This window comes from Bos grunniens, chromosome 7 (genome assembly GCF_055505025.1).
Source record: "Bos grunniens cultivar Pamir isolate PY7600 chromosome 7, Bosgru_T2T1.0, whole genome shotgun sequence".
Lineage (NCBI taxonomy): Eukaryota > Metazoa > Chordata > Mammalia > Artiodactyla > Bovidae > Bos > Bos grunniens.
In genome coordinates, this window is record NC_141171.1 from 46029685 (window position 1) to 46054997 (window position 25313).

The 25313-nt window shown below is 41.1% G+C and overlaps 1 protein-coding gene, 1 long non-coding RNA gene, 1 other non-coding gene and 1 pseudogene across 6 annotated transcripts in view; 1 reads left to right on the forward strand and 3 right to left on the reverse strand.

Moving 5' to 3' along the window:
- Window positions 1–1909: 1909 nt before the first annotated feature.
- Window positions 1910–21021, forward strand: LOC147369380 (uncharacterized). Its single transcript, XR_015167430.1, has 4 exons — window positions 1910–2607; window positions 2702–2931; window positions 5161–5246; window positions 20756–21021. It is a non-coding gene; the product is annotated as an uncharacterized LOC147369380 (long non-coding RNA).
- Window positions 8546–25313, reverse strand: part of SAR1B (secretion associated Ras related GTPase 1B) — a 34289-nt gene continuing 17521 nt past the window's right edge. For 2 of the 3 annotated variants that reach the window (XM_086411664.1, XM_086411665.1), the window contains exons 4-7: window positions 20328–20393; window positions 18753–18856; window positions 17597–17728; window positions 8546–13204 (exon numbers count right to left, since the gene is read on the reverse strand). In XM_086411664.1, coding sequence (XP_086267790.1) covers window positions 13088–13204; window positions 17597–17728; window positions 18753–18856; window positions 20328–20393 — 419 coding nt within the window. In that variant the 3' untranslated portion in view covers window positions 8546–13087. Of the gene's footprint in view, window positions 13205–17596; window positions 17729–18176; window positions 18335–18752; window positions 18857–20327; window positions 20394–25313 lie in introns of all 3 variants that reach the window. The other variant, XR_015167425.1, reaches the window with a different exon arrangement.
- Window positions 24287–24755, reverse strand: LOC147369382 (NADH dehydrogenase [ubiquinone] 1 beta subcomplex subunit 3 pseudogene; annotated as a pseudogene). The gene has a single exon (XR_015167428.1). The product of XR_015167428.1 is annotated as an NADH dehydrogenase [ubiquinone] 1 beta subcomplex subunit 3 pseudogene (transcript).
- Window positions 24701–24806, reverse strand: LOC147369383 (U6 spliceosomal RNA). The gene has a single exon (XR_015168727.1). It is a non-coding gene; the product is annotated as a U6 spliceosomal RNA (small nuclear RNA).

Sequence of the window (25313 nt, forward strand, 5' to 3'; positions counted from 1 at the left end):
AATCACTAATGAGCCAATGTACAAGAATCCAAGGGGAGGCCAGGAGTGTCCACTCCCCACCCCACTTTGTTCCTGCACGCATTGATTCAGCATTCATGGCGCACCAGTTGCTGGGCCCTGAGGACACTGGGCTGACCAAATGCCCTTTGCAGAGACCAGGCCAGTGGAGGAGACAGACTTTAATCCCATAGTCCCAAACCCAGGCGCAGTTACACACAGACTGTGTGGCAGAGGGGAGGGACTCTTCCTCTGCCCGCCCTGAACGTCCCTTGTTCTGATGAAACTCCTGCAAGGGAGGTAGGATCTGGGGCGCCATCTGCTGCCCAGCCTTGATGCCTGACTATGCGTGTTTTTGTTTTTTATTTTTCCCCACAATTCTTTAAAAAAAGAATCCTATATAGGGGGAAAAAAAAACCTGCTACATTTAATAATGTGCAACTGCTTTGTTGTAACAACAAACACGATGTTAAGGAAAAATAAACCATTCTAAAACATTAAAAAGCAAAAAAGCGGATTCCCTGGTGGTCTAGTGATTAGGACTTGGCACTCTTGCTGTTGCGGTTGCATTCCCTGGTTGCAGAACTAAGATCTCACAAGCCAAACAGCATGGCAAAAATTCCTTTCCTAGACTATCCATGAGTCCCCTGGGTCCCCCAACTCAAACTCAAGAAGGCTTCTTTTTATTGTTGTTAACCCCATCCCCATAGTGATTTTTGTACAACGCCTTAGGAAAGTATGTCTAACCCAGGATCAGGAAACCGAGGTTCTAGTCTTCTGCCGTTGACTTGATGTACCTCGGTTTTTCCATCTGTCAAATAGAGGACATTGGGGATACCAATTTCTTTAGGTCCTGGTGGGAAAGCCCATGGTCAGAGGATGTGGTCAGTGAGGGTGAGGTGAGAGCCTGACAGGGCCCTTCCTTTTACCTTAAGGCCAACTGGTTGGTGGGACTGACTGTGGCTGCAGAGAGCCTCCAGACTGGACTTTGGCAGAGCCAGAGCAGGAAGAAGCTTAGGGTCATCACATTGTCAGAATGCCACGGTGGCCACAGATTCATGTCACCAGGAGAGGGGTCGTTAGGAGCATAGCAGTAGCCATGTGTGAACATGGAAGTGAAGCACCAGATCCAGCCCCGATGGTGACAGGGCAAACTGCTGAGCAGGACCTGTGGGCAATGGAAGGAAGGTAAGTAATCCGTCCTGCAGGCTTGGAAATGGGGCCCACGCCTCTCTGAAAGAGCTGGGAGTGTGGGGCAGGCTTCGTGATTTGGGTGACAGCAATTGTAAGATGGCTTGCCCAGGTCTAGGGGTTTGTGTTCAGAGGGCAATCTGCCTTATTCTACGCCATCTTTGGTTACCGTTAGCTATTCGTGGCCATTCAAGTCCAGAAAATTCATCCAGGAATGCACCGCACATGAGGAAGTGACTAGAAATGGATTCGTGCGGGCCCTGGGGTAAAAGAGAATTAAGGACTGTGTTTTGGCCCTTTCTGGGCCTCAGTTTCCTTATCTGTTAAATGAGGATGAGCGTTCCTGCTGGGCGCCCCACCCCAAGCATGGTGACTGAGAGTGTAGCAAAGTGAGCCTGGGTGTGCGGTGATTAGAATGAGGAACCACTGTGACAGGAGGGGGACGGAGGTTAAGGCAGAGGGCGCCCTGACACCGGCAGGCTGACTAGAGAGGCCAGGATGCCAGAGGGATTTGTTCACTGAAGTTCCGTTGTTCTCATGGGCCGCCCTATGCCCAACCGAGGCACCTGTGGTATGGGGGCAGGGCAGAGGAAGGTCACGTGATGCATGGGTGGGGGCCCGGCCGAGGGCGGGTTGGAAGCACCTGGCGGTCATCCGGGGCACCGCTCACGTGACACCTGAGCCAATCAGCTGCCTGCGGCTGAAACACACCCACCTTCCCAGCATTCTGGGTTCCTCCGCGGCCATTCTAAAACGGTATAACCCAGGAGGCGGGAGCTAGCTGAATTTTGCTCTCCACCCCCTCACCCAACCCCTTGTTGCAGAGAAGGAACGTTGCATTGCTAGGGACTGAATGTTGGGATTAACCTGAAACTCAGAAGAGCAGCAGGGTTTGTAGGAGAAGCCAAAAAGGAAGAGTGACTCAGCAAAATAAACCGTCACTGTGGATATTCTGAACTGCTATTTTGGGACCCTGGGTGACTGCCTGGCTATGGTGACAGGCGCTTGGTATATAAAACCTTGTTTCCCACATGCCCGCCGTAATTATTTATGCTCCTCAGCTTACGGAAGGAGCTGCCGTGGCGGTCCCCGATAGCTGCGTCGTCCACTGTTAGACTCCTAAATGAATTCTTGGCAAAGGGAGCAGTGTGCCCTGAAGGGCCATCAAGAACCAGAGGGGATGCTCAAGTCTTAGGGACCCCTCTGCCTTCCAGGAGCACTTCCCTTCTGGTCAAGAAGGGGTACGAGACCAGTACCGACCAGCGTTATCAATCCTGGTTCCTGCTTAGGCCTCCGCCACGGACCCTCATCTAGGTGATACCTCAGGGTTTAGGTGGTTGGGGGGCATGAAAGCTCGTCTTGCCCACCACCTTCTCTAGGACAGTCTCTGAATTCTAGTGACTGAGAGCCTGTCATTTTGTAAGCAATCCATTGCTAAGCCATCCATATTGTTTAAAACGTCTTCCTTAAATTCAACTGTAATTGTTGCCTTGAAACATGTTTCTATTCACAGGCTGTTCTGAGCCATGGAGCCACAGAGATCAAGTCCGGTCCAGTGTTTGGGGGCAGTCCTTGGGCTGTGTGAGGAGTTAGGATACCTTGCCCGCTTGACTTTTCAAGTTCAGGACTTTACTAGGGGATTTGAAGGCAGGGTATTCTCCTCAGCTACTTCTCTTATGCCTCTCCTGCTTGATGGATGGAACCATCAGATCCCCACACCGTGCAGGCAAAGCCAGCCCCCAGGTAAGAGGTTCGTGGAGAAGGGGGATCAGAGAAGGACAGTTGGGGTCTCAGCTCCTGGCTACCCTCAGGGAGCCCCAACCCTCCACCCCCTTAGCCTCATGTCTTTTATTGAATAGGTTGGCAATACTGGCTGTGTCAACAGTTCCAGCTTGTTTTTTTTTTTTAACTTTTAATTTTATATTGGATTATAGCCAGTTAACAGTGTTGTGATAATTTCAGGTGCACGACAAAGGGACTCAGCCATAGGTATGCATGTATCCATTGTTCCCCAAACACCCCTCGCATCCAGGCCACCATATAACATTGAGCAGAGTTCCCTGTGCAACATCCACCCTGTGTTATTTTTAATTTGACCTCAAACCTGTGTCTTCTTTGTTGTCACTAGCACACATTCTGCTGTGCATGCTCAACGTGGCATTTTGGGGGCAACATGCCACAACATGTCTGTACAGTTGTTCCCAACTTCAAATAGCCTATTCCTGATCTTATGGCCCCATGAGCAGGCTCTCCTGGTGGATCGCTGGCTCCTGCCTTGGGTTGAAAAATGTGGTCATATATCATAAACCATTGGTTTTGGAATCAGTGTTAGAAGTAGCCTCATTTGACAGGTGAAGAGCGGGCTGAAAGATGGGAACGAGCAGCCCTGCTCTCCTGCCTTCTCAGTTTAGGCCTCGTGTTCTTGTCTTTTCCTCCACTGACATCTGTCTAATACGCTGTCCACACAGCATCTCTTTAGGCTCTGGGCGCTACCAGCCCCAAGTCACAGCATGCTGTTTTCTGCCGTGCCTTTGTCTTTGCTCTTCTGTCTGCTTACACTCACCTTGTTCACCCCTTCTTTACTAAACAGTTTTTTTGCCTTCAAGATTCAGCTCTGGTGCCCCCTTTTTAGAAACCTCGATGGTGTTTGAGGGCCTTTCCCTTTTGCCTTCCATAGTGTCTTGGGCAGATGGCTGCCCATTTTTCATTGTTCCATGTAAGTCCCCAGAAAGGAGGTGTTGAAATGCCAGCTGGCTGACTGGCTCGCGGACGGGCAGGCAGACAGTGTGGCCACCTGTCCCAACCTGAACCCAACACCTGCACAGTACTTGCAGAAGATCTGGTGATAACTAATAGTTTTCCACACATAAGGCTTTATGTGTAAAAGAGAGAAAATGAACCCATGAGTAGGTGAGTAGGTAAAACCCTCCCTCATATTTTACTCAGCCCAGCCCTGCACATGGAGCAGTGAGCAAGGCCGCCAACATGTCAAGTAATCAGAAACTGCTTCTCCAAAGACGAAGGCAGAGTGAGGCTTCAAAATCCAAGAGGGGGCCCACTGCCATCAGACTGCCAGAGGACTGTGGATTCTGAACTTGGTCCCACATAGAAGCTGATGTGGAGAAAGTTTCAGACTGGTCTCAAAATAGCTTTTTGCCCCTGCGTCTACTACCCTGAAGTCAGAAAAGAAAGTAGCATTGCATGGTTTCCTTCAGGAACTGCCAGACTTGTTTCCCCTTGCAGTGGACCCCCTAGTTGCAAATAAGCTCTGGGGCCCAGAACAGGGCTGCTGCTGCTGCTGCTAAGTTGCTTCAGTTGTGTCCGACTCTGTGCAACCCCACCGATGGCAGCCCACCAGGCTCCCCCATCCCTGGGATTCTCCAGGCAAGAACACGAGTGGGTTGCCATTTCCTTTTCCAATGCAGGAAAGTGAAAAGCGAAAGAGAAGTCGCTCAGTCGTGTCCGACTTTCCAGACCCCATGGACTGCAGCCTACCAGGCTCCTCTGTCCATGGGAGTTTCCAGGCAAGAGTACTGGAGTGGGGTGCCATTGCCTTCTCCAAGAACAGGGCTGGAACTCACCTATTCTGTGTTTTACTCAAAGAAAGTCTGTTGACTATTTGGGTCTCGAAAGAGAAGTCCATAGAATGGAGGGAAGTCAATGTGCTTTTCTCCAGACTGCAATCAATCTGGTGTGGCTTCCTAGTCACGAGTTGGGTCTAGAGACCTTAAGCCAAACCCAAGGACTAGGAGAGAACCCTAAAAATGGTGCTGTAATGGTTATCTTTATAATCTCTCTAGTTTCTGGGATTTTCCTAATCCCAGATGAAATAAGACTACAACTCCACTGATGAGGCTCACATTCAATTCCTTTTAGCTCAAGAAAGGAGTAAACAGATATCTTTATTTTGACCCCAAGTGTTCTCTCTCTTCACCTGTACCTCACCTCCAATTATTTCTTCCCCTTGTTTAGTTTTAACGGCCACCAAACACGACACCTCTGAAGATTTTGACTGGCGGACTGTTACCCATTAACCCAGGTCCTTTCAATATGATCGGGTAAGAAAGCTCTTCAGTTTCTTTTTGCAATGTTACCAGCTTGTTTGTAGTGGCATGGTGCCATCACTGAACTCAGTGACTTTAATAAGCATGTTAAATGGTTCACCGTACTGCCTGCAATCAAAATCCACATTCCAAAGCAAGGCTTCCTTTGTTTACCACATAATAGCCAGAAAATTATTGAGTTTTGGTGTCTAATTTTACGTAAATCAAGTTAGGAGGCTTTGTAAACACAGGCTTTGACCTTTGTCAACTAACTTAATACCCAGCTGAATCCTTTATAAGGGCCTGTTTTGGGGACCTTTGTTTTTAATCATCAGGTTTCTAAGTTGTTGTTCTCACCTTTCAATTAGGAGGATGGTGGCCGCCACCCAAAAGGCTTCTTTTACAGTTTCCTAGTTCCCCTGTTCCCCACAAGGTGCTTTTCACACTCTTTGGAGGGCTGTGACGTTGCATTGCTGTACCTTTAGTACAAATATCAGATAGTTTGTGCTGTGTGCTTTGCTAAGTCGCTTGGGTCATGTCCAACTCTGTGAGCCTCTATGGACTGTAGCTCCCCCAGACTCCTCTGTCCATGGGACTCTCCAGGCAAGAATACTGGAGTGGGTTGCCATGCCCTTCTCCAGGGGATCCTCCCGACCCAGGGATTGAACCCGTGTCCCTTACATCTCCTGTATTGGCAGGTGGGTTCTTTGCCACTCACGCCACCTGGGAAGCCCGTCAGATAGTCTGGTGGGACGTTGTGTAATTAAATTCAAGAAAATGAGGTAAATAAACGACCTTTTTCCATTTTAAAAACTTGTTTTTAATTGAAGGGTAATTGCTTTTACAGTATTGTGTTGGTTTCTGCCATACATCAGCATGAATGAGCCATAGGTATACATATGTCCCTTCCCTCTTGAACCTCCGTCCTGCCTCCCCGCCTCATCCAACCCCTCTAGGTTGTCACAGAGACCAGTTTGCACTCCCTGCGTCATATAGCAAATTCCCACTGTCTTGCATAGGGTGATGTGTGTTTCCATGTTCCCATCTCAGTTTGTCCCCTCTCTTCCTCCCACTGTGTCCACAAGTCTGTTCTCTGTGTCTGCATCTCCATTGCTGCTCTGCAGTAGGCTTCAGTACCGTCTTTCTATTCCATGTATGTGTGTTAATATACGATATTTGTTTTTCTGACTTCCTTCATTCTGTATAATAGGCTCTAGGTCACTACCTCATTAGAACTGACTCGAATGTTTTCTTTTTTATGACTGAGTATATTCCATTGTATATATGTACCACAGCTTCTTTATCCATTCATTTGTTGATGGACATGTTAATAGGTTGCTTCCACATTCTAGCTCTTATAAATAGCGCTGCATGTTTCAATTATGGTTTTGTCAGGGTATGTGCTCAGTAGTGGGATTGTTGGGACATATAAATGTTTTATTTTTGGTTTTTTAAGGAATCTCCATACTGTTCTCCATAGTGGGTGTATCAATTTACATTCCCACCAACAGTACAAGAGAGTTCCCTTTTCTCCATACCCTCTCCAGCATTTATCGTTTGTAGACTTTTTGATGATGGTCATTTTGACAAATGTGAGGTGATACCTCATTGTAGTTTTGATCTGCATTTTTAAAATAATGAGTGATGTTGAGTATCTTTTCATGTATTTATTAGCCATCTGTATGTCTTATTTGGAGAAATGTCTGAATAAACTGGATTTTATTTTCTTAGCATTTATCCCTTCAGTACATTCACTGTCTACTTTGTTAGTTTCAGTTCAACAAATAGTTTGAGTGCATGCTAACTCTCTATTTGATGGACTCAGTGGTAATTGGACTTTCCTGGTGGCTCAGATGGTAAGGCGTCTTGCCTACAATGCGGGAGACCCAGGTTCAATCCCTGGGTCGGGAAGATCTCTTGGAGAAGGAAATGGCAACCCACTCCAGTATTCTTGCCTGGAAAATCCCATGGATGGAGGATTCTGGTAAGGTACAGTCCATGGGGTCACAGAGTCGGACATGACTGAACAACTTCAACGGTAATAGAATCATGACTGGTTATGTTAAAAGAGTTAGCACAAAGCCTTATGCCATCCTGCACATTGTTAGTGGAAAGGTTAGAAGAATGGCTGTATGAAGTTGTATTTATTAATATTTATTTATTTGGCTCCATCAGGTCTTAGTTGCGACCTGCAGGATCTTTTGTTGCTGTGCATGGACCGTCTAGCTCTGGTGCGTGGGCTCAGTAGTTGAGGGGCTTGGGCTTAGTTGCTCCGCCACATGTGGGAATCTCAGTTCTCCAGTTGGGGGTCAAACCTGCATCGCCTGTGTTGCAAGGTATATTCTTAACCACTGGACCACCACAGAAGTCCTTAGAAAGGTCTTATAGTTGGATTTAAGTCTCAAAAGTAGCTTGATAATCCTTACCAAAATGATAATTTTTCACTTGCATCACCTGAGTTGAAAAAATTCTGCTCCCTGGGCTTTCAGTGATTCTGAATTGTAGCCAAGGTTGAGAACCACCAGCTACAGGTTACAGTGATGTGCGTGCATGCTCAGTTGCTCATTTGTATGTGACTCTTTGCCACTGCATGGACTGTAGCCGACCAGGCTCCTCTGTCCATGGGATTTCCCAGGGGAGAATACTGGAGTGGGTTGCGGTTTCCTGCTCCATGGGATCTTCCTGACCCAGGGACTGAACCTGTGTCTCCTCATTGGCCGGCAGATTCTTTACCAGTGAACCACCAGGGAAGCCCTACATTGATGGTAGGATTTACTAGTAAATGAATTCTCAGGAAAAAAAAAAATTTTTTTTCTTCACTGATTAGCCAATGATCATTTAGTATTAATTATTTAGTGGTATATTACTGTTTCTCCTAAATGAAAATCTACACATTCTGGCATCAGAAAAACCTGAGAAACTTGTTGAAGATTTATATGCTTGCCTTCCACTCCACCCCAGATTTACTGATTCACAGTTTTTGGTGGGAATTTTTTTTTTCCTCTAGTGTTTGTTTTTTTAAAGTTCCCCCCCACCCCTAGGAGATTCTGATGCATACTAAAGCTTGAGAACCTTGATGTAGATAAAACCAACCAACTGCTTATTTTTCACATTTCAACTGAGTCAGCATTGTTTAAGTCCTACTATAGCATGCTTATAAGCTTTTTCTAGTCTAAGCAAATTAAGCCTCAGTTCCTTGGAATCCTTGCACAGAGGGCACCTTCTATAACCTTAGTAATTTCAAAGTTCAACAAATTTCTAATAAGCACAGTAAAATCTATTAGATGATAAAAACGGGACCTGACACCAGAGTGTTTCAAAGACCAGGTAATTATTTTATTTTTCTATTTCTGACACTCAAATCATAGGGGGTAAAAAGATAATAGAACATAATCAAAATAACACACAAACACAATTCAAGAACATTTAACCATCTGTTATAGCTGTTCTTTGTAAAATACATAAAGGTAAACAGAAACATCTGTATATAAATTAATGCTTAACAATCTGTATACACTGTAAAACAATTGTTAAAATTTACACTAAGATACTAGTGCAAGCAGTGGTGTACAAAAGTGCAAACAAGGTTAATGATGAAAAACTTATCACCGACTTACCACTTCAACATACTCTGCATCCAGCCAGATACTAAAGGCCTCACCACAGAAAACACTTTGATCACTTTGAAAGCTACCTGACTACATTCACCCTGAGTGCTCTTGCCTCAGTATGGCAGTAGATAATGAGTTCAGGTTAGGAGCAGCACCAGGGAGTCCAGAAACCCAGGTGAAGTTGGCCATTCTGACGTGAATCTTTTCCAAAGATAATAATTCTCCATGAAATCACTCAAAAGCCTTTCCCATTTCCGTCTTAAAATCCATTTGGAGTGGGGGCACTCCTGAAACAAAGTTTACTTTGAATAAATTTGCTTCCTTTACTGTGATTAATTTGGATTCTGTTTAAAGGTATGGTCAAAGCCCAGAATAATCAGAGGTATTAAATATATTATCTATTTAATGTTTTAAATTGTGAAGACAAAAATTAGTTGATTCAAAACTGCATCTTCAATAGATAGTCAATAGTTGGTCAAATCAAGAGAGGTCAATTCCCTTTATACTCAGGGATTTCCAGGTATGGGCTGGAGATATGTGAGGGGGAATGGCTATAGGGTTCAAGAGTAGAAACATGGTTTTAACAAAATCCCAATCACTTTACACAGAGGCACAGCCCCATATTTTTAAGAGCTTGTTCTTTTTTTCTTTTTTGGTTAAAAAGCACTAATCTGCATTTCAAAAGGACAGTGATTGGAAAGACCAGAAACATTAATATTGGGCTTTGAGAATTTAGTCCTTAATTTAAAATATGTTTTCTGAACTCTTACTATTTATAACAAAAAACAACTAAAGGTTTATAGAAAACCTCTAATTCCTTATTAATTTTATCCATAAATTTATATTTGCTAATCTCAAATTTTTCATGTTGTCTTGGAGATTTTTTTGAAACTTCACCAACTTTTACATATATTTAAAATGATTCAAACAATGTACTCTAAATCAACACACGATATTCTGAGAAACTTTCTTTTATATTAGCTTTGTCAGTGTACTCTGATCAAAATTTATTTGGCAATAGAAGCCTTGCAAACTTCAGTCATGTAAGTGACGAACAAGACTGAAACGCCACACTGAGTCACATACCAGATACAGGTTCGGAAAATGTAAACCTGTCTGCTGAAGCTCGAGTCATCAGCTAGAGGTATTCTGTTTTCAATGACGGAACTTGTGAAAATGCTGGATTTTGAATGTGGTTAATCAAATCATTTTGCAGAAGACAAGAAACACTTGTATCGCAGTTATTACTCTATTTCAGTGATTTACAAGTAGTTTATGTGCTGGAAAGCACTACATGTCGTGTGAGCCAGTTGAAAACTAAAGAAAAGAAACAACATTCTGTGTTTATGCTGTAAACCACAGTAAAGTTGTATATGTACACGGCACACAAAACTAAAATTTAGATCTATGCAGGCAATATCTGAATTCATAGTTCTTTGGCACTCAGGGATACTGGGTTAACTAAGTCAATAGTAAATATTTTTCATATTCTTCAGGGAATATCTGTGCCCAATTTTTAAAAATGCTATAATCTCCAATCTAAAAATTCATCAAGATAAACTGGAATCCATCAATTTAACCAGTTACAGAAAAGTATAATTAATAGCAGTCATTGAAACAGGTGTGGGGTTAAGAATCTTTTTAAAAGTATATAAGCCAGCTGAGGCCATCTGTTTTTAGAGTTTTGGACTTAAGATTTTAAAACATCTTTTGAACACTTCCTGATGTATATGGAATCCAGTCTTAACTTGTACATGTTCACACTTTATAGAGGGAAGAACAAAACTAACTACATTTACCCCCAAAATACTCCACAAACGTACACACTTGCACAGGCACATACAGAGTATATGCTTTTCCCACGTGCTTCTGCCATTTCTTGGCATTCTCTTAAATTGCTTCTCCTGATGGACGCAGTGACTCTCTACGTTTTCTGAGGAGCTCTCAGAGCTGGATGATAAGGCCAATGGCTGGCGAACTCTGAGGCCCATCTCCCTGGAGCTGGCAGGAAAGTGCACCTTCATTTCCAGAGGTTCAGACTCTGGAAGACTCTTACATCAGTGGGAAAATATCCACAGTTTAGCTGTGGTCCACAAAGTGACTCTGTTCCTTTGATCCCAGTGATGGACCTAGAATGAGAGTTCTGGAACAAGAGAGTTTGTGCCAGAAAGCAAATCCCCTCTAGAGAAACCAGTAAGCTTTTTCTTTTACACGAATTTATAACACAGATAATTAACTTCTCAGTTATCACGATACTAGGAAATACTTGAAGAAAAGCATGTCCCTGTAAATACTGAAAACAGATACCATCAACAAGAGGCAATTACTTTGAATAAGGCTTAATTCTGTTCAGTCAAGACGTTAGAAATGAGAACTTTAAACATATCTGGCAGAATAAACCAAGAGGCTGAATGTCATTTCCTACTTTTCCCTGGTGTTACTGATATTTTTAGATAGGGAGAAAGCTTTTTTATTTTTCTTTTGAAGGAAGCTGAAAATGAAACAGGATAGCTAAATTCCTAAAACCAAATGTCATGATGAAATGACCTTGTTGGTTTAGCTAACTAGTAATTCCTTCCAGGCATATCTTTCAATCCTTATTTGCTTCACATACAGTATTATATTATTGATGACAGAAAGGGCTATATTAACTCTGACTTGGACAAGAGCTAGAGAAAACAGTAATTCTGATATTAAAATTACTCTTGATGGAATTGGAGCAATCTATTCTCAATAGAATTGATTGAATATACTATAAAACCTTGGTTTATGACCAAGAGAGGAAATCTTAAGCTTGAGAGTCTTTAAAACTAAATATTTGGCACTTGTCTTTCAACTAATTATGGGAATCTCAGACATATGGGAAAAAAGAATTCAATTTATAAAAAAAATAAAATGCTTTAAAAAGCTAACCAAAATCTGATTAGAAAATGTTACCAGTGAGGCCTGTAGACACTACCATGTGGCAAGCATGGTATCAAAAAACAAAAGCCTTTGTGCTGTAAAGTTAAGAGCTGGTTGAGAATAATTAAGAAAAAAGAAAATTATATACATGGATTCATTTTCTTTCCACCAAGAAATAAAATATACCCAAAATGCAAAAGAGCCATAGGACAGGAACAAAGTCTTCAAATATCTCAGTGACAACTGAGGCAGAACACGCTTTCTTTATCCTCAGATGCAGGCCTCCACCATGCAACTGCACAACTCCCTATGTGTCACTTGCCCTGCTGAGTACCACTGAGTGCCATTAAGTAAGACTGGGGGGTACCTCTAGGTGTGGGGACACTGGTGCTTGTCATTATTTTTGGTGAAAAGGCAGATTACCAAACTGGGTGCCATTAAGATTGGAGCACTTCAGAATTAGACAACTGGGATTGGCTCATCAAACCAAAAATTAACTTTGGGTTGTACCAGAACATGTGCTTTTCTTCAGAAGGCCGATCCCACAGGGACTAGGACGTGGACCCCGTCAGCACTGGTCATGGTAGTGTTACAGATAAAAATATACATGATTCAGAGATAAATGTGGTATAAGGTGCAACCAAACACAACTTGTCTCTAGATAAATGCAAAAGCCTGTAGGGACTTAAACATTATCCTAAATATTCTAAAGCAATCTCCTTTCCCCACAACCCTCTCATATATTTAATATTAAATATGCAAAACTTCAGAGCATACTAGCCAGATAAGACACATTAAAATGAAACATTTGCCCAACAAGGATGCCAAACATTAGGGTTTGTTTTATTGCATGACGTTTGCATGAGAAATAATAATTGAAACTGTAAGGCATCATGCAGTCATAAAAGCTTATTATTAACTGCTTACTAAAGATAGGTGGACATATAATCTAAAATTTAAAAACTAGTTCCAAAAAATTACATAAAAAATTTAACATGATGAGCTTTTAAATATGGTTGATATTTATAGTTTCATGTTGTTAAAAAGTGCTTCAAATGTCTGGAAAGTTGCTGTTCAAAAATGGTGCTGGGGGTAATGTCACATTATAAACTGTAAAAACTAAGTATTTTTATGGAATTAGAAAGCTAATATTGTGATATTCAAACTTACTTGAATCAGTTTTCAATTCTCACTCAAATTAAGTTGATAAAATATTAATAATCTAAAAAACATCTGTTTTCTAACCAACAATAAAAGTCTATTGAATTCAAGTTATGCATGTTGAGTGATCAAATCTCTGAGTAGGCCTGAATGGTGAGACCTGGAACTGCTGTGGGCTGGTTAATCAATGTACTGTGCCATCCAGCGGAAGCCTTCTCCGTAGCCTTGTCTTTTGAGCACGCTGCACATGAAAACTTCTAAGGGCCGGGCATTCAGTTCTTTCAGAGATACATTGCCCTAGGAGAGAAGATGGGCATTATGTTGGGTGACCTCTTAATGAAATAAAAGCCCTACTCCCTAGGAGAGCTGCATCTCAGAGTTCGTACATCTTAGAACAAAGGGGGGCTGTGGTAAAGCCATGGCTGTTCGTCACCCAAGTCCCTTCCCCTAAACACATAGGGCACCTCCTCTCATTCTACTGTAGGACAGATGTCCATTCAGTGGGATAGAGGTGAGCCTGTGAGGTGCACAAGAATGAAAATAATCTGTGACTTTGAAAAAATTCAAGTTACCTGGGACAACTGGCTTCACTAATATTAAAAACAAACATTCTGTGAGTAGATTCATGACCTAACAAGGCGATTCTTAAAATTAATGTGGAGTTGACTTATTAAAAAGAACACACAGAAAACAGACCAAAGTCTACCTTATCTAACGTAATAGTCCCCTTCCACAGGCTGCCATATTGCTCTACTCTGGGATTTTTCAATACTAAGCTCCCTCCCTAAAACAAATCCCAGTAAAAATGAATGCAGAAATAATGTGTGTTAAACCTTAATTATGAAATGTATGTTCGGAAAACCCCATAACTCTGCTATAGCCAAGTATACATTTCATTTTTATCTGTGGGGAACTCTGGACTTAAACACTGAACCAGGGGCCTAAACACACTACTGGTATGCTTAAACATTCAAATATATTATTTAGTGGCTAATTCTGAAAAATTATGACAAAACTTTGAAAGCTTTCATTAAGTTTCCCATATGCATAGGCTGTGACATTTTTTGTATCACTAAGAAAAGGTTGGTGATACTTCCAATACTTTGGCCACCTGATGTGAAAAACTGACTCATTGGAAAAGACCCTGATGCTGGGAAAGATTGAAAGCAGGAAGAGAAGGGGACGAGAGAGGATGAGATGTTTGGATGGCATCACCGACTCGATGGACAGGAGTCTGAGCAAGCTCCAGGAGTTGGTGATGGACAGGGAAGCCTGGCGTGCTGCTGCCCATGAGGCCGCAAAGAGTCAGACACGAATGAGAGACTGAACTGAAGAAAAGGTTTCATTTCATTCAGTGGTAGGAAGAAAACAAATGCGGACATTTAAAAAAGACCCAAATGTACCAATGACATTTTTTAATAAGAAAATGAAAATGGGCTTGTGAAGTTGGACAACAGTAATTTAAAGATGTCTGGTTGGACACCTGAAACTAAGATCAGATCAGATCAGATCAGTCGCTCAGTCATGTCCGACTCTGCGACCCCATGAATCGCAGCACCCCAGGCCTCCCTGTCCATCACCAACTCCCGGAGTTCACTCAGACTCACGTCCATCGAGTCAGTGATGCCATCCAGCCATCTCATCCTTTGTTGTCCCCTTCTCCTCCTGCCCCCCATCCCTCCCAGCATCAGAGTCTTTTCCAATGAGTCAACTCTTCGCATGAGGTGGCCAAAGTACTGGAGTTTCAGCTTTAGCATCGTTCCTTCCAAAGAAATCCCAGGGCTGATCTCCTTCAGAATGGACTGGTTGGATCTCCTTGCAGTCCAAGGGACTCTCAAGAGTCTTCTCCAACACCACACTTCAAAAGCATCAATTCTTCGGTGCTCAGCCTTCTTCACAGTCCAACTCTCACATCCATACATGACCAGAGGAAAAACCATAGCCTTGACTAGACGAACCTTTGTTGACAAAGTAATGTCTCTGCTTTTGAATATGCTATCTAGGTTGGTCATAACTTTCCTTCCAAGGAGTAAGCGTCTTTTAATTTTATGGCTGCAGTCACCATCTGTAGTGATTTTGGAGCCCACAAAAATAAAGTCTGACACTGTTTCCACTGTTTCCCCATCTATTTCCCATGAAGTGGTGGGACCGGATGCCATGATCTTCGTTTTCTGAATGTTGAGCTTTAAGCCAACTTTTTCACTCTCCACTTTAACTTTGATTAAGAGGCTTTTGAATTCCTCTTCACTTTCTGCCATAAGGGTGGTATCATCTGCATATCTGAGGTTCTTGATATTTCTCCCGGCAATCTTGATTCCAGCTTGTGTTTCTTCCAGTCCAGCGTTTCTCATGATGTACTCTGCATATAAGTTAAATAAACAGGGTGACAATATACAGCCTTGACGAACTCCTTTTCCTATTTGGAACCAGTCTGTTGTCCATGTCCAGTTCTAACTGTTGCTTCCTGACCTGCATAGAAATTTCTCAAGAGGCAGGTCAGGTGGTCTGCTATTCCCATCTCTTTCAGAATTTTCCACAGTTTATTGTGATCCACACAGTCAAAGGCTTTGGCATAGTCAATAAAGCAGAAATAGATGCTTTTCTGGAACTCTCTGGCTTTTTCTATGATCCAGCGGATGTTGGCAATTTGATCTCTGGTTCCTCTGCCTTTTCTAAAACCAGCTTGAACATCAGGAAGTTCACGGTTCACATATTGTTGAAGCCTGGCTTGGAGAATTTTGAGCATTATTTTACTAGCATGTGAGATGAGTCCAATTGTGTGGTAGTTTTGAGCATTCTTTGGCATTGCCTTTCTTTGGGATTGGAATGAAAACTGACCTTTTCCAGTCCTGTGTCCACTGCTGAGTTTTCCAAATTTGCTGGCATATTGAGTGTAGCACTTTCACAGCATCATCTTTCAGGATTGGAATAGCTCAATTGGAATTCCATCACCTCCACTAGCTTTGTTCGTAGTGATGCTTTCTAAGGCCCATTTGACTTCACATTCTAGGATGTCTGGCTCTAGGTCCGTGATCACACCATCGTGATTATCTGGGTCATGAAGATCTTTTTTGTACAGTTCTTCTATGTATTCTTGCCGTCTCTTCTTAATATCTTCTGCTTCCGTTAGGTCCATACCATTTCTGTCCTTTATCGAGCTCATCTTTGCACGAAATGTTCCTTTGGTATCTCTGATTTTCTTGAAGACATCCCTAGTCTTTCCCATTCTGTTGTTTTCCTCTATTTTTTTGCATTGATCGCTGAAGGCTTTCTTATCTCTTCTTGCTATTCTTTGGAACTCTGCATTCAGATGTTTATATCTTTCCTTTTCTCCTTTGCTTTTCGCTTCTCTTCTTTTCACAGCTATTTGTAAGGCCTCCCCAGACAGCCATTTTGCTTTTTTTGCATTTCTTTTCTATGGGAATGGTCTTGATCCCTGTCTCTTGTACAATGTCATGAACCTCATTCCATAGTTCATCAGGCACTCTATCGATCAGATCTAGGCCCTTAAATCTATTTCTCACTTCCACTGTATGATCATAAGGGATTTGATTTAGGTCATACCTGAATGGTCTAGTGGTTTTCCCTACTTTCTTCAATTTAAGTCTGAATTTGGCAATAAGGAGTTCATGGTCTGAGCCACAGTCAGCTCCTGGTCTTGTTTTTGCTGACTGTATAGAGCGTCTCCATCTTTGGCTGCAAAGAATATAATCAGTCTGATTTCGGTGTTGACCATCTGGTGATGTCCATGTATAGAGTCTTCTCTTGTGTTGTTGGAAGAGGGTGTTTGTCATGACCAGTGCATTTTCTTGGCAAAACTCTATTAGTCTTTGCCCTGCTTCATTCCGTATTCCAAGGCCAAATTTGCCTGTCACTCCAGGTGTTTCTTGACTTCCTACTTTTGCATTCCAGTCCCCTATAATGAAAAGGACATCTTTTTTGGGTGTTAGTTCTAAAAGGTCTTGTAGGTCTTCATAGAACTGTTCAGCTTCTTCAGCATTACTGGTTGGGGCATAGACTAGGATTACTGTGATGTTGAATGGTTTGCCTTGGAAATGAACAGAGATCATTCTGTCGTTTTTGAGATTGCATCCAAGTACTGCATTTCAGACTCTTTTGTTGACCATGATGGCCACTCCGTTTCTTCTGAGGGATTCCTGCCCACAGTAGTAGATATAATGGTCATCTGAGTTAAATTCACCCATTCCAGTCCATTTCAGTTTGCTGATTCCTAGAATGTCGACATTCACTCTTGCCATCTCCTGTTTGACTATTTCCAATTTGCCTTGATTCATGGACCTGACATTCCAGGTTCCTATGCAATATTGCTCTTTACAGCATCGGACCTTGCTTCTATCAACCAGTCACATCCACAGCTGGGTATTGTTTTTGCTTTGGCTCCATCCCTTCATTCTTTCTGGAGTTATTTCTCCACTGATCTCCAGTAGCATACTGGGCACCTACTGACCTGGGGAGTTTCTCTTTCAGTATCCTATCATTTTGCCTTTTAATACTGTCAATTATATCCCAATTTAAAAAAAGAAGCCAGACTGCCAATTAGACTGATAAGCATGATTACTGTTAAGGGTAGTATGGGAACAGACCTTTTCAGAAGATTAAGAGTAAATAAAATAAAAAGATATTTGTACTACTGAATGAAGTATTCACACCTGTCAAATTTTTTTTTACCTTTCCTGTTGTCTGACCATATAAACCAAACATCTCTCGCAACCGCTCTTCACTGATGGCTTCAGGCCTGTCAATCTTATTCCCAAGAATCAGTATGGGCACATTAGCAACAGTTTCATCTGTCATTAGTGACTGAAAAAAACAAAGCAAAAGTTAAGATGTTGATATAAAAGCAACTAAAGGGCTCATTGTGACAAGACAGCAAATGGGCATCAAGGGCTCACTCTATCATATCCTGGCAGTTTGGCTTTCTTTGGTGAACTTTCCCTACATTTTAAAGTGCGCTCAATGATCCCACAGCTCCATCCTTCTGCCTCTCTGTCTCCTTCTGTAAACGCTCACTGTGACTAGCCTCAACACTTTGAAGGTGTGCAGACCTGGTTTCATTTCTAATTCTGCTGCTTTTGAGTTGTGAGATCTTAGACAAATAAGGCTGGCTGAAGTTCAAAGAGAATCTACAATAGTAAGCACCTACCTTACAGAGTTAATCTGAGAATTAAATGAGCTAATATGCATAGTGCCTGGTACAAAGTAGGAACAAAGGAATTCTCTGGCTCTGCTCCATGACCACAGAACTTACCAGGACTTTTCCACGTGAGTAAGTACTTGTTTGCTTGCTCTTGGCAGAAGCATGGTCGGGTCAACCTTCCATCAAATCATGGACCTCCTTTCTCTGTGAGCCCAGGTCTAGCACTGGCCTTGCCTACTGCTCCTGAGCCCCTTTACGAAGCATGTAACCTGGGAGATGGGAGAGGAGGTGGCTACACATGGCCTTGATCACTCCTGGGAATGGTGACAAAGATAGCATGTTATACCATTTCTAGGTTCTAGCCAGCTCCTGGAGAGACCACCTGGAGGACCAGGGGCTTAAGACCAAGCCACTACAGGAATGCAGCAGATACGAAATGAACTACAAGGGCACACACTGCATAGAATGAGCCTAAGCCTTCAGGAAGGAAGTCTCGTTAGTACTCCTCAGTAGCCACAGATACTCCAAGGTACTCCCTCTGCATTCTAAGTAATCTCTGAACTCCACAGATTGTCAGGAGTTACATCAGAGGCTGCAGAAAAGTTACACTCTCATACCTACATCTCTAACCTGTTTTCTCAGGCTTACCAGAGTGATCAACTGGTTAGTTTTAATTATTTAACTTACATCAAGTTCTTCTTTTGATTCTAACAGCCTTTCATGGTCTGCACAATCCACCAGAAATACAATGCCATTGATAGCAGGAAGGTAATTTTTCCACACTCTTCGAGCTAACAAAAACAATCAGGAGTTAGATTTTATTTGCTGGTCAAACCTAGCAGATGGTTTGACGGAACAGTCCAACAAGATATCAAGTGTAATTAGCCCTTAGCTGCTGCTACATCATTATATACTTGTTAATCTTTCACCCAGTATTGCCAAAATCTTTCCAGATGACCAAAGAAGAAATTAAAGGTTTTCCTCAGTTTGGGCAAGTCAAATACTTGAGTCTGCCCCAGTTTACCCATGTCAGAGGAAGAATTAATATTTACTTGCTAATGGACAAGGATGCACATTAAGGCCATCGGAGGGACCACTACTATTTGTTATATGCAGTATCCATTTCTTTTTGACATTTCTAGTTTATCAGTTTTTTGCTAGTGATCAAGTCTGGAGTCAGTGACAGAAGGAAATTAGTATCAGGTTCAGACTTGTTAAGTTAAAAAATAAAGCAAATTGTTATACTCGTAGAACAAGTTTATGAAACGATTAGGGTAATTTTTTCCATGACATTCTCTTTTAGAAAAGAAAATATTTTTGAGGGTGCCCTAGAGGAAGGTAACCTTTTTCCTCTGGACTTCAGCTTTATAAAACACCTTCATATAGAGATGAAGCCTCAACCTCCATTAGGTTCTAAATCTAATCATTATATTCTAGGAATTAGTTTATGTATATTTTAAACAATTGATGTATATCTCAAATGTGCTTTCTCTAGCCACAACCTTTGTAGTATTCATTATTTATGAATTACTGTGTAGTGGGTACTGCTAAGTCCTTTTGGGGATATTAAAAAGTAGCATTTCAATCCCATAAAGTTTAGTAGAGTCTGAAATAAGACAGTCATTCCAATCTTTAGACATGTATACAAAGGTACTAATTGCTAGGTAAGTACAGCCAGCTGGGAGTGGCTTCTCAGAGGAGGCAGCCGCACTTAACATTGAGCCCTGAAAGTGGGTCACCTGTGTGCTGACGGAGACCACGTGAGCACAGAGGTGGAAGAACGAACACCAAGATGGTTTGGTCTGGTTGGAGTAAAGAGCATGACAAAGGGAAGAGTGGGAAATTAAGACTCAAAAAGTAAAGTGTGATCGCATCTTAGAAATCCTGAATACCAGGTCAGTGAGAATGGCCTTTATTTTGTAGGTAATGAGTTAGCCAATGAAGGCTTTTCATATGGAGCAAAAAAAGCAATAACATATTTATAACATGATTATGACAGTGAGAGAGAGGTGGGCTGAAGAAGAGAAAAAATGGAGGCAAAATTTTACTCATATGCTTTATCACCAAAAGCAATTCAGACTTACACTGGAATATCATGAAAATCACCCTTTGCATTTAAAGCATTTATCCAGGGGTGATAATTCCTAAATTTTAAGTCTACTCTGGCTTTCCTTGAATAAAACGAGATTTCATGCACTGTAACATAATGGTCACATTTTTATTAAATAAAATAAAACAACTGTAAGAGTAGTAGATTCTCACCTTGAACATGTCCACCCAGATCAAAAGTTGTAAAGGTCATGCCAGCAATGGTTAGTTCTTCTGAAGCTAAATAATAATACAAAATGTTTTAAAAACATGAAAATTAGAAGTTCATTTCTGGCACATACTGCCACTTAAAGTTTGATTACTTTAATTGCAAATAAGGTCAAATCAAAAAGGAATTCTTTGTTATAACTACTATATTCCATTTCATACTGCCAGTGTAATGCAAGTAGTTGGTAATATTCACTTCTGGTATTCAGTGCCCACGATAAATCCAACTTATTTTTCCTCCTCTATCCAGCTGAAATTGACATTATTTACTGTGAATTCAAGTGACTGGTCTAACCTAATAATTTTTCCTGTAATTCACCTTAAATGATAAAGGTGAAAAAACAGTATTTTCTCATGGCTGTTATATTTCACAGGTGATGGTTTTGGGGCTTCCTACTGGCTCAGACCATGAAGAATCCGTCTGTAATGCTGGAGACCTGGGTTCAATCCCTGGGTTGGGAAGATCCCCTGGAGGGCATGGCAACCCACTCCAGTATTCTTGCCTGGAGAATCCCCACAGACAGGAGCCTGGCGGGCTACAGTCCATGGGGTTGGCAAAGAGTCAGACACAACTGAGTGACTAAGCACACACACAGTCTTTAATGGCAAACATAATTATAATAAAAAAATTTGGCTCTTATTTCTTCAAATTTTTTTTCTGATCCCTTACTTTCCCTCCTGGGACTTTAGTGATAGGTTTGCTAGATTGCTTAAATCTTCCATTCTCTCATTATGTTTGTGTTTCCCTTAAACCCTTGAGCATATTCATAACAGCTGTTTTAGTGTTCCTATTTCCATCATCTTTTTTACTTGTGCCATCAATGTTTTTACTGATTGACTTTTCTTCTATTTAAGGATCACACTTTCCTGCTTCTTTGCATGTCTAATAATTTTTTATTGGATGTTGGATTTTGTTGTATCATTTTCAAGAAAGTTGGACTTTGGGAACTCTCTGGTGGTCCAGTGGTGAAGACTCAGCCATCTCATTGTGGGGACCCTGGTCAGGGAACTAAGATCCTGCAAGCTCCGGGGCACAGTCAAAAAAACCCCCCAAAATAAGCTGGACTTTGTTCTGGCAGGCAGTTAAACTGCTTGCGGATCAGTTTTTAAGTTTTGTTACAGCAGTAAAGTAGCCTTTACTTTGGAGCTAAGTTAGCCTCATTACTAAGATGTACTTTTTTGGAGTAGTCGACAAGGTCTCTTCTTTCTGGCTGGTGGGTATGTGGATTCATAGCTCCGTGTGAGCTCTGGGAATGAACTGGCTAACCGCTTCACTGTAACTGTTCTTTTGACAGGCTATGTGTAGTTTTACCGTGTATGCACAGACTGGTATTCAGCCATGAACATTTCTGGAGTTCTTTCTCTACAGAGCTGTTTGCTCTGTGGTAATCTGCCCAGCAAATTCTAGTCACCTCAGCCTCCCCAAATTCTGGTCTCTTGTCTCCTCAATTCAGTGAGACTACTGGGTTACGTTTGGGTTTCTTCTCCCTACACCATGGTCTTAAAATTAACCCCTGTGATAAAACTTAAAACAGACAAGGGTTTGTTTTTCTTTTCTCAGAAAACATAGCCCTGTGCTAGCTATTGCCCAATATCTGAAAACAGTTGTAGTGTATATTTTTGTCCACTTTTCTAGTCATTTTTAGTGGGAGGGTAATTGCAGCCTCTGTTATTCCCTCACAGACAAAAGCAGAAGGCCGCTACAATTACGGTGAAAGGTTCAGTACAATTGTTAACTATTCAGTATAGCTATGAGACCCCAGAGTAGTTTATCTTGCTAAAAAATTCTGTAGGAAGACTGCCAGGTGAATGAATAATTAACACAATTTGTGTTCAAAGCATGATCCTTTCCATTAGGAAAAGATAATGCTTGGACATGGCTGGCAAACTATCTCTGTGATTACAATCTCTGGTACACTCCCTGCTTTATAAAATGAGTCCCAATTTGATTATGATACAGAACACTGTTAACATCCCAGCAAGTTCCCTCTTGCCCCTGCCGAGTCAGCCCACACCTCCATTCCCAGAAGCAAGCACTGATCTGGATTCTGTCATCACAGGTTTGTTTTGCCTGTTTTAGAATTTTACATAAATGGCATCATATAGAACTTTTGTGACCAGCCTCTTCCATGCAATATAATACGCACTGTGTGGATCTGTGCTTTATTGCTCTTTTTGTTGAATAGAATTCCATTGTTTGTGCATTCTTTTTATGAAGGCCATCTGAACTGCTTCCAGTTTGGAGTTAATACAGGTAAAGTTGGTACAACAAATATTCCTGTATGAGGATTTTGGTGAACATATTTTTTCATTTTTCCAAGATAAATATCAGCAGTGGAACTGCCAGATCATAGGGTAGATACATGTTACCTTTCTCCCATATTCATTAAAAAAATTTTTTATTGGAGTATGGTTGATTTATAGTATTGTGTTAGTTTCAGGTGTACAGCGAAGTGAATCATATGTATTTATCCATTCTTTTTCAGATTCTTTTCCCATACAGGTTATTACAGAATATTGAGTAGAGTTCCCTGTACTATACAGTAGGCTCTTGTTAGTTACCTATTTTATATATAGTGGTGTGTATATGTTAATCCATATCTCCTAATTTATTACTTGTCCCATGTTTCCCCTTTGATAAACCATAAATTTGACTTCAAGATCTGTGAGTCTGTTTTGTAAATAAGTACATTTGTATCACTTTTTACTAGATTCCACATATGGCTGATACCATATGATATTTGTCTTTGTCTGACTTACTTCACTTAGTATGATAATCTCTAGGTCCATCCATGTTGCTGCAGATGGCATTGTTTCATTCTTTTTTATGGCTGAGTAATCAATCCCTGGGTTGGGAAGAGACCCTGGAGAGGAAAACAGCAACCAACTCCAGTTTTCTTGCCTGGGAAATGCCATGGATAGAGGAGCGTGGCAGGCTACAGTCCATGGGGTCACAAACAGTTGGACACAACTGAGTTGACTAAACAACAACAACATTCCATTGTATATATGTACTACATCTTCTTTATCCATTCCTCTGTTGATGGACATTTGGGTTGCTTCCATGTCCTGACTATTCTAAACAGTGCTGCAGTGAACACTGGGGAGCATGTATCGTTTTAATTATAGTTTTTCTCCAGATATATGCCCAGGAGTGAGACTGTTGAACCATATGGTAGTTCTATATTTAGTTTTTTAAGGAACTGTCATACTGTTCTCCAAAATAGTTGTACCAATTTACATTCCCACCAACAATGTAAGAGGGTTACCTTTTCTCCAAACCCTCTCCAGCCTTTATTGTTTGTAGATTTTTCTGATGATGGCCATTATGACTGATGTGAGGTGATACCTCACTGTAGTTTTGATTTGCATTTCTCTAATAATTAGTGATGTTGAATGCCTGTTCATGTGCCTTTTTGCCATCTGTCATCTTTGAAGAAATGTCTATGTAGATCTTCTGCCCATTTTTCGATTGGGTTGTTTGTTTTCTTGACATTGAGCTGCATGAGCTGTTTGTATATTTTGGAGATTAATCCCTTGTCAGTCTCTTTGCAACTATTTTCTCCTATTCTGTGGCTTTTTATTTTGTTTATGGTTTCTTTTGCTATACAAAAGCTTTTAAGCTTAATTAGACCCTATTTGTTTATTTTTATTTTCATTACTCTAGAAGTCGATCAAAAAAGATACTGCTGAGATTTATGTCAGAGAGTGTTCTGCCTACATTTTCCTCTAAGAGTTTTATAGTATCCAGTCTTATATTTAGATCTTTAATCCATTTTGAGTTTATTTTTGGTATGGTGTTAGAGAGTATTTTTAATTTCATTCTTTTTTTTTTCTTTCATGTTTTCTTGTTTTCTTAAATCTTACTAGTATTCCTTAAGGAATAAACACACAGGTGAGTAGGCTACAGTGAAGAAATCTTTTTATAAGAAAGTTAAGACATTAAAAGATATTTCCAGGTATTATCTTCAGTGATGTTTCTTATCTTTTTTCTGGGACTCCAGGTAATATTCAGCCCCTACAGCTACCACAAATGCAGCAAATCCCCACTTGAATCCTTTTAATAATGCTCCAACAAAGGAAACTTTATTTGCAAAGCCACCCATGTATCTCCAAGCTTCATTGCGGCCCCATGGATCCCTTAGTCCTTGTGCGGCCAGTTTCTCCTGGACGGTTTCTAATGGTGTCCCTTCTATCTTCCATTGTTTATAATCTGGAAGTTCCATTTTACTAGGACCTTGTTCATGTCCATGTCCGTGGGCCATGTCTGACAGCAATCTGACCTCTCAGGACACTCAAGATTCACTAATTTCATTCTTAAAAATACGGAACGCTTCACAAATTTGTGTGTCATCCTTCTGCAGGGACCATGCTTATTTCTCTGTGTCTTTCTAATTTTAATATATGTGCTGATGAAGAGAGTACACATAATGCTTTTGATTAACTGAAAAATATAAGCTAAAATGAATATGAGATGCAGGAATGTTGAGATAACATGTTTTGTGCCACTGTTTTTACTCCTAGTACTTAGAACAATGTCTGACATAAAGCAAGTGCTCAAAAAATATTTGTTGAATATATTAAAAAGAACATAAAATTTTAAAAGTGACTTAAACCTAACATAAGACCACTGTGTAATATCTTCCAATTCTGCTATTTTTGCAGATAATTTTATATACTCAATTTCACCATGATTTTTCTTTTAACAGTTTTGTTCTTGTATCAGAATCTTATTTGTCAAGCCCCACTTTCTTCCCCTAATGTAAAAAAAAACTTTCAATTTTATGAAATCTTCCTTTTCCAATGATTCACTAACAGTTTTAGAGATAAAATGGTAGTTTGTTTTGTTCTGTTTTCCTTCCTTGTTCTTAGTATATTTACGGAATTAAATTAACTGTTGTATTATTTAACTTTTAGTCCAATTCTCAACTT